At 31.5% G+C, this 10,570-nt stretch overlaps 1 protein-coding gene across 1 annotated transcript; it reads left to right on the forward strand.

Annotated features, from left to right (window-relative positions):
• The first annotated feature begins 4,878 nt into the window (after positions 1 to 4,878).
• On the forward strand, positions 4,879 to 6,776 carry LOC137829904 (uncharacterized). Its single transcript, XM_068636929.1, has one exon. It carries the CDS (start codon positions 5,648 to 5,650, stop codon positions 6,545 to 6,547), a length of 900 nt encoding a protein of 299 aa, XP_068493030.1. The 5' UTR covers positions 4,879 to 5,647; the 3' UTR covers positions 6,548 to 6,776.
• Positions 6,777 to 10,570: the final 3,794 nt, after the last annotated feature.

Genomic DNA, 10,570 nt, shown 5'->3' on the forward strand with positions numbered 1-10,570 from the left:
AAAAAATTTATATATATATATATAGTAATTTGATGACGATTTAAAATGATTTAGTGCTTTATTAAATGTTTAGAAACACAATTGCACAAGCCACGTGTGAACAATTCAATGCAGAACGTTAAATGAAGGATTAAATAAAAGGAAATCATATGAAAACAAAAAGAAAAAGTATTTGTGCAAAGCGTTGTATCAAAGTGCGAAGAGAAGCCTCTAAAAAACGAGAGGTGGAAGGAGTGATACCAGAGGATTAATAATGAAATTTCTGCTTCAGCCTCCACCCAAAATTCCTTTAATCCTTCGTCTTCAACTTTCCTTACTTTCGGAGAAATTGAATTTTGTATAATGAATGAAAAAGGATGACAAAAGTGAAGCACACCAGCAAATATCTGCAAATAAAATCAAATAAATAAAAAATGAAAATTAAATACCATTAAACATTATCCACGGATTTAAATACAATTATATAAATTTCCCCATGAAAATAGTTCTTTTCTGGAAGTAAGATGTCAAAGTTATAGAAAGTGTTCTTTATTCTTGCTTATACGAGCCTTTTGCATTATTACAGGCTTATATAGAGAATTTAGATTTAATGTTCAATATATATCTTTTAATTTGAATTACACTTATCTACCCCCACCAGTAAAAAATATCCACATTTTAAAAGGATAAATTACCTCAAGAGTCTATATGAAGATGTTGCCGACATAAAACCCTGATGATAAGAACACATGAATTGCAATTCATGTCAATCAAACAAATAAGTTTGACACGAATAATTTAGTTTCTGGTTTTTTATCAAAGATTTTTAATTTGTGGATTCAGGGAGAGGGAAAAGAAAGCAATCTTCAACTATCAAAACATATTATTATCACAACATATCAGGCCATGAAATAATGACATCATGGATAAATTAAAATTCATGATCGGTGTAGAACAAATGTTTATTGCTCTGAACACAAGTAGAAGTGCACATGATATCACAGCTGAACCCATCTATCTGTCAATACACAATATGAAACAGATAGAATAATGATGGCAGTCATCACTCACTGTCCACCACAGTATTATTTTATATCAATGCAACTATAAAACACTGATTACTTAATTGCAAAACTTCATATCAATTCTCCTCTTTGACTCCTGTAATCCACACACATTCATTATTTTGCAGATTCACTGATATTTTAGACATGTATCTTCTTTTCTCTTGAAGAAAGTGGCAAATTCCTTCGACAATGTGTCAGTTTGTATGCACTGCACACATAAAACAACTAGAGTATTTATGTTGGGTGGTCCAATTTTTTCACTTCTCACCAATGCCTACACCTTTATTATAGCTGACAAAACTCAGTTGAATTTAAAGGAATCTCCGTTATTATGGTGACATGTTTGAACTTAGCTGAATCACGTAAATAACCTTTTGTTGTCATTGTATAAAAAAGAAAGTGACACATGTTAGTTAATTGAATTAATCTGTACAAATTGTGTAGATAGAAAAACAAGTGGTCCAGTGTGTGTTGCCAACCAATTGGGTTTAAATTGATAAAACCTGTAGCATTAAGCTAAGTCAATTTTTGATTATGTTAAATCGGTGTGATTTGGTGTTTTTTGTGATGAAAGATGTGTTATGTTATGTTAGCAATAGCGTAAGTGGTAGTTGTCCCTTGATTGAAAAGAAGGAAGACAGAATGGAAAAGGAAGAAAGCCTATGGTTGTTGTTGTTGTAGATTGTGGTACTCATCAATGTGCCTTCATCATCAAGAATATATATATTAAATCAATTCATATGGGGACAAACCCAGTTGTCACGTACTAATTTATTCTCCTTTTTAACTTTATTTTCCTTTCTCACTCACAGAGTATGCAGATAAGTTTATGAGATCGCAACTTTTGTGGCGATGCCATGCCATGATAAAAGGAAAGTCAAGGCAGACAACTGTAAGCTAAGAGCAAAAATAAAATAGCAAAAAAAATTGTTTGGTTCAAGTAAAGTAAATTAGAAAGAAACAAGAAATGAAAACAAATTATAAAATCTGATATGGTTGGAAAGTAAAGAGGGGGAAATGATATTTTTTAGTTAATTGTATTTGTTATTTATTGATAAAAAAAATTCCCATTTTGTAGTGAAATGATACAACTAACTTTCTAGCATCACACCTACTGATCGTTCCTGAAAAAACTGTCTGGTGGGAATGAAATAAGTAGGTGTGGAAACAATGAAAAATAGAAAGTAATGAGAAGGCAAGAAAAAGCATCTAAAGGTTCCACAAATAGCATCTAAATCTCATCTAAATCTCGTATGCTTAGGCCCGGAAGAGGGTACAATTTTAAAATTATACCGGTTGGGATCGGACAAACCAGTAATTTTCAGTAACAATAAACTTTATTACAATTTATTGTTAAACTTTATTACAATCTATCAACGATAGAATTCATTATAAACTTCATAAATAAACATGTTATTTAAGAGTAGAGTAAGGTAAATTTTTATTATTTTTTTTATATATAAAAGTTTTCATGGTAATCATCAGTAAGCAACTTGACATCTCATTTAGGTTGACACCTCAAGTAATAACAATCATATGTGATAACATGAAAAAATATTATTATTTAAAAAAAAATACAAAAATATGGAGAACTAGACCAAAACTCATATATTAACAAAAATGATACATAGGTATACTATATCTATTCATAAAGAATTCTAAGAATAGACAAAATGGAAACCTATTATACTAATGAAATAATTTTCTATAAATAAATTTTAAATTAATCAACTTATCAATACACGCATTTCCTTTATGAAAAATATGAATTTTAATAATAAACGAAGCACAAACCAAAACAGAATTACATTAATCATATTTATTTTACATTAATCGTATCTAAGTACTAAATACTTACTTGACCGTCAAATTATATTCCCAATTAATAACTAAAATCTAAACACGAGAAAGAAAGAAAAGAAAGAAAAAAAGTACAATAAACAGAGAAGATTAAATTATTAAGCCGATATACACTCTCTAAACCTTATTCAAACATTAATATTAATAGAAGTATGATTCATCCAATAACGAATGAAGTATTAGATATTGGAACGCTACACAAAATGGAAATCTGGGGATGAGAATTGTAGGACATTGGTTGTTCTAATTTGAGCTGGAACTTTTCACAAATGGGTGAAGGACAGAAATTGTGACGGGGAATTATGTAAGAAATTCAATACTTAAACCGTATACTTAAGATAACAGAAAGTATACGAAGTGATGTTTCAAAGTACGTGGAGTCATTATTTCTGGAATATATTATCTATGTGCGCCCATAACGAAGAGTCACTTGCACGTAACGCATTTTGGATACCGCAATAATTCGATTTAAATTTTGTTTAACTTTTTGACAGCTCTATCTAAAAGTCATAAATAAATTTTTCAAACCAAATTTTATGAATTATATTTATTTATAATTTTTCATACTTCTATATAGAAGTTATTAATAAATGATAGGTCAGTTGTGTAAGAACAATGATTCTTTAAGATGGGCTAATAAAACAAGTAATTATCAAAGTTACTTTATATATTTTTTATTATATAACTTTATTATTGAAAGTGTTATTTTCAAATTATTTTAAGTTGTCATTTTTTTTGTATTTATAGCAAATTTTGAATACAATGTAACAAAACTTTCACCATAATCTAAATATTGAATTATTATAATTATATATTAAATTTAGCGTAATAAAAATACAACAAACAGTTGCTAGATGTAGAAATAAAATGAACAAATTAGAGATAAAAATAATTTGATGGTTATGACCTAGGTTTCAAAACATCTAACTGAATTTTCTTTCAATGATGATGTGGTGTTGTAGCACACGAAGAAATAAGAAGGAGGAATTGGTCTCTGATCCCAAGAATGTGGAGAATTGGAGGTTAAACATTCTATGATGACAGTTTATGGGTGGAGGATTATGTTCAGTTTGCACAACATGCAAATTCTTTGGAAGAGACTTCTCTTCCAATTGAAACCTATTAAAAGTTAAAAGTACTTTAACCAATCACAAGTGTTAAAAATCTTTACATATCAAAAAGTTAAAGTAAATATAATTGTCATTTGGTGTTTATGGAATTATCACATGATCACTTAAACTATATATTTTCTTCACTCGAATCCAACAGATAGAAATTGGTTTAAGTAAAGGCAGATTCAATAGTTTTGAAAAATGTTTACTTACCGATAGCAAATAAATTAAATGTGCTAAAAATAAAAATAAAACGACTTAAATATCTAATAAAACCAATTCAGTCGAAACATATTGCTTCAAAATCTCAACTTATTATGATTATACGATTATTAACTTCTCATGAGAATCTATGAGTATTATAAAAGGGCTTAAAATCCCAAACTTTTATGTTTTCGTTGACTTAATCGTCAAAATCTTGTTAACAAGTGAAATTTTTCTTATTATGAGATAATATTAAAAAATTGACCCAAAAATTACTTCTAGGACTCGATCTACATTTGTTGGTTACAACAATAATGAAATGAAAACCTATCAAAATTATTAGTTTTGACTTGGGTGAGTATCAAAATTACTAGTTAATCCTAAATTATAATTTCCTACAACTCACATAAATTGGTCAAACATAGCTCTAAATAAGGGAAAATGCAAGATAATTACCCAAATATACATTCGGCAACAACAAAAATAATGTTTGTGATATCCATGATTACAATTGCGAGAAGAGCAGAGAAGGTGGTGGCATTTTTACAGGAGACGGGGGGGGTCCATTTGGGAAGAACTCCTTCTCAACCTCAACCATTCACTCACTCTCCTTCCCTTTGAATACATAGATGCCAAATAAAGAGAATTTACATTCATTGACTATTCAGTCTTAACATAATTATAGTATTTCATTTTTGTTATTCTGATTGAGAAATCTCTTGTTGGTTCATGTGTGCTTGTCGGGTAAAAGCAACTACACACACCATAGGAGAGGGAAAAAAAACTTTCTTTTCCCCTCTTAACTTTAATCAGTGAAGAGTAACTCTCACAAATCAGCCTTCCAAGTTCCACCCAGTTACCATTTTCTTCCACATTGTCCCCTTCTTTTCTTTGGCTTGTCACCATCTCTTTTTTTCTCTATGCTAATTCTTTAACCATAATAGTAGGCACAGAATAGAGTCATACACACTCTACTATTATTATTGTTTTTGTTTTTGTTTTTGAAAAAATTTCAATTCTAGGAGATTGATTTGTGGCATTGACAGTGAAACAAGTCTGCTTTTTGTCTTCTTCTCTGTGACCCCCTTTCACTCTCTACATTCCTCCAAATTTGTCTTCTCCTTGCACGCGCCTCTTCCGCTCTTCTTCTCTCAAAAACAGATAGATAGTCATGGGTTCCAATCTAAGACCCCATCTCTTCAACACTCTCTGATATGCCTTGTACTGCATCTCTGATCCATCAAGGTAACACTCTCTCTTAGCCCTCTGCACCTTCTGCCTTATCCTCAGATATATATAGAGAGAGAGTGTTTATGTGTGTGTGCGAGAGAGAGAGAGAACATTTGTTGTCTACTTTTGTTCTGTTTGCCAAAAAGGTTCGAAATTGAACTCAGTTGTGGTTGGTTGCTGTTTGAGGAAAGAAAAATGAAGGACTTCCCTTCATGCTTTGGTGAAAATGCAGTTCAGGTTGCAGATTCTTCATCTTCAAACGCTAGCAAAACTGCACAGAATCTGGTTATCTGCGTTTACCAATGCCGGATAAGAGGTAAGTGCTGCTTGATAACCATCACGTGGAGTAAGAGCTTGATGGGGCAAGGGCTTAGCGTTGGGATCGATGATTCTTCAAATCAGTGTCTGTGTAAGGTGGATATTAAACCCTGGGTGTTTTCCAAAAGGAGGGGTAGTAAGAGCTTAGAGGCTTATTCTTGTAAGATTGACGTGTATTGGGACCTTTCTTCTGCTAGATTTGGTGTTGGTCCTGAACCCTTGGAGGGGTTTTATGTAGGAGTAGTTGTAGATCGGCAAATGGTTCTCCTTCTTGGAGATTTGAGGAAAGAGGCTTTCAAGAAATCCAGTGCCATCCCATTACCCTCTAATGCAGTGATTGTTGCCAAAAAAGAACATGTTTTTGGCAAGAAGATGTTTGGTAATAAGGCCGTGTTTTGTGACAATGGTCAGATTCATGATCTTGTCATAGAATGTGACACTTCAGGGGTGTCTGATCCGTGCCTTATCATTCGCATAGATAGCAAAACGGTGATGCAGGTGAAGAGGCTGAAGTGGAAGTTTAGGGGAAACCATACCATCTTGGTGGATGGCCTTGCAGTTGAAGTTTTCTGGGATGTTTATAATTGGCTCTTTGGCACATCTCTTGGAAATGCTGTCTTTATGTTCAGAACATCCATTTCCGAGGAAAAATTGTGGGCTGGTCAACCCCTTTCTGATGCAAATGTAGTGCAGTGGTCGTTCTCTCAGAGGTTTTCTGAGACCAAGTCACAAGGTCTTGGCTTCTCCCATATTTTATACGCGTGGAAGAACGACTAGAGTTGTGAAAATCCACCATACTAACAGATCATTTAGTGAGTTGTGGGTTATCAAGGATGTGAGTGTTTTACACTTGATTAAAGATGAGTACTTTTGTTGTATCGTTTCTACCCTTAAATTCATACGTCAATATATCTGTGCATTTGAACAGATCATGGACATTTTTTTTCTCCAATTGGCTGTATATTTATCTTCAAGTGTTAATTTTATGATATCTTTATTACAAAAACACTTTGTCCATAGTTTTTTCTGTGTTATTATAGTACATATTCTCTTAATTTCGTATTTCAGATATAAACCTGCAAAATACTAATGCTCATTATCTGCTAAGAAGATACAGTAACAATCCAGGGGTATTTGAGGTTGAAGAGGACGGTAGCATGTGAGAGAAAGAGATCGATGAATCAGAATGAATGATGATTTACTTTTCTTCTTGTATTATAATAATCTACAGAGCTTTTACTACATTTCAGGAAACTAAGATAGTCTGACTATTATCGGGGATATGGAATTAATCCTTCTGTCGGTGGAATATCCTACTCTGATGTCTGATAATTAGCAAACTGGGCATGAGATTCTGGCTAGTTATCTTGGTACATTTTGATTTATTTATTATTCATTTTCGTACTGAGAAACCAGGAATCTTTCTATTTACCATATGAAGATGAATCATGGCTTGTGATTGATGTCTTTACTCAAACTATCTGTTAATTAACCTGAGGACATATTAACCTCTGATTCGTGACTCCCTATATTAAGCTCTGATGTTCTATTTTACCTGCATACCTATTATTCTCCTTCACAGCTAAATCCAGGAATTTATTTATTTTTATCCTGCACCCTGTCTGCTGTGTGATTCTGTCATACAAATTGTGCAACAGGAATAAATTTATTAGTTACAAGACAGTTATAATTTCTTGTAAGACTCTTGGCTGCAATTTCAGATGCCAATCTCATATGTAAGAAATATTCCACGATCTAAAGAAAACTATACTTCTGTTATTTATTTATTCCCTATCATCTGCAGTTTTTGTTTTACTTACATTACAGCCATATGTTCCTCTATATTCCATAAAATAACTTTTCAGCAGTGTTGATCTTCCAACGTGACTGTAGATGCTGACATGGGAAGAACATTTTTAATGAACGCTTGGTTGAACTTTTCTCTCTTATGTAAAGTTAAGGAGGAAATACATTATACATGTGTAGGAGATGTGTAAGAGAAGCTGCTCACTTGTTCCCAATTCCTATTTTCCTACGCCGTCTTTGTTCCATTGTTTGCTTTTTAGAACCCTCACTGTGAGTTTGATAGATAGTGGTGTTGTCACTTTGGAGATTGTATATAGTGTTGTCCTTAATGGAAGAAGTAAATCTCTTTTGACAATGTATCCATTTTTATCTTTTTGATCTCTGCATCTTTGTTCTATATTCAGTTATTCATAAATGGTGGCATGAAATAATTTAAAGGAGGGATGTGATAGAGCGTGTATATTTCAAACGGATGATTCGAAATCTTCTAAAAGTCACTTAACTTAACTCGTTGTAGATTTGAAGTATTCGGATATTTCTGATATTTTATGTTGCTCTGCTTTAACTGTTAAATTAGTATAACTGACATATCTGTTATACCAAAAACTAGTGTCTCTTATGGTTTCTGGTTTTCTTTTATATTCTGTGTTCTATTGGTTTAATCTGTGTAATACAATATCTTTTCCTTCTCGTGTTTCTCCATGGCCCTGTGTTAATACTCAGGCAAACTTTGCGCATACTTCTCTATTATTTGTGCTCTTCAATAGTGCATCGAGTACTGTTAATGTTTTATGCATACCATTGTTGTGACTACCTTGATCCCTCATAAAATAAACTCATACACATGCACTCATGCTTTTAACTTGTAAGTGTGTGTTTCATATTTATCACTGTACGGTTATCTTGTGTCATTACCAATTTTGGCCACGGTTCTACTGCTTTAAATTCTTGCTCCTATCAGAGGATACCCTTTTCTTGTACGTCTTATCTTGGAGTTTAATTTTGATGTATTTAATGTTGTTCGTGTACACTGATGTTAGCTATGGATCCGGCTGCAAGGTAATAAAGATGGAGCAATATGGCAAAGTTTACCTGCATTGGTCGGAGGAATAAATTGGTGACTGCTACACTGGCTTACTGTGTTTTGGATAAAGAATTTTAGGAGAATAATTTATTTTTATGAAAAATATGAGATGTTTTATTTTGTAGAAATTAGAATCCTTTGTCTAAAGAAAATAAAATATAATAAATTTAAATTATTTTATCAAAATAAAATATTTGAAAATAATATTTATTTAATACCATGTATACCCTGAGCCAGTGCACGGATCCAGTGTTTTATGTGCAAAAGGAAATGCTTTTATGAATGGTTTGGTTATGTTGAGACCAACGCATCTATAATGCTTCCACACCAAGTGAATCTAACATGATAAACATGTTTTTGTTCTTCTAGACAAAATGCACATGAGATATCATTATTCATTTCCACCGTATTCTTTCTACCTAATGTGATATCTTCTAGAAGCCTCTTTCTAAATTATCTCAATATGAAAAAACTGATTTTGGACGAATTTTGTTATTACACGTTACTTTATATATACCTTCCAATTCACATATTTCTACCCACCTTACTCACTGCCTAAATTTAAACATAAAAATTCATCCAAAATGATTAATGTCTTGACCCACTTGGTTAAATATTAGGGGGATCCTCACTCATCAAAGTCAACTCAAATACTTGTTAAGTTTGATTAAGATTTCTAAAAACCATAATTAATTTAAAAATTCATATTTTAAGTTATTTACGTTTTGCAAATATATTTGTTTAGATAAATGTAAGACCTATAATATTGTTATTATTATATTATTATTTAGTATAACATTTGAATACTTATATATTTTTAGTAGTTTGTTTAAAATTTACATTCATTGATTTTATATATAAGTTTGTACTAATTATGTACCATCCCTTTTTATTCTAATAACCAGTATGAAATATTAAATAAATATATAAACATAATACAAATATGTTTACAACTATTTCCTATAGTGTTTCAGAACATATCCCTCTTCATAGGACTTTAAGTATTTATATAAAATTAAAAAAATCAAAAGAAAATAAACATTTTCATCATCCAGCTTCTCACTGAGGAGTTCTATAACTTGTATAACATTATTTGCTCCCGTGTAAATACACGATCTTCACATATTAAAAAAAATAACCACAAAACAAAGGAAAGGGTAAACTAGCTATTTTTAAAACTTCAAATATAAATATAACTTTAAATATTCACATAAAGCCATCAATTTTTATGCATTTTCACATAGCCATCAAGTGTCTATCTAAATTCACAAGTTATCTTTCTACTTCTACTGACTCACAACACATAGACATTTGACTCTACTTCCGGAAGACTCGTGTATTGATGAAATTATCATCATGAGACCTGCACCTGTCATACTACTCGTTGTGAATCCACACAACCATGCGCATAAACATCTTAATATTTCATCATCTCATATGACTAGGTAAATTCATATGACATAAAAGACCATATTATATTTCAAACCGTAGACAAAGTCATATAAACCTCCTTCGACTCTTACCAACTAAATAACTTCATATATATGATTCCATTATACCAATAGAGTCAGCATTGTCTCATTACGAGCCTAAAAAATCAATACAGCCTAACAACAATCTCAACACGGTATTTCATTTCCTGAAAATACTATGTCTTGATCACATTTTCACATCATTCCATACCTCATGTAACACATCAATACACCATTCAATCACATCATATTTTTAAACTTTTCTAAACAATTCAAATATATCTCAAAATTCACTTAAACACATAACTAAGTTCCTTTTATCGTATTTTTAAATAAAATTTAAAATTTTCACTTAAAAACCATATGCAATAATAAACTGGGCTTTCAAAAGCAAAAATAAAAATTTTAAGTTTCTTTATTTTTTTTATTTTTTATTTT

This window comes from Phaseolus vulgaris, chromosome 7, assembly GCF_000499845.2.
Source record: "Phaseolus vulgaris cultivar G19833 chromosome 7, P. vulgaris v2.0, whole genome shotgun sequence".
Taxonomy (NCBI): Eukaryota; Viridiplantae; Streptophyta; class Magnoliopsida; order Fabales; family Fabaceae; genus Phaseolus; species Phaseolus vulgaris.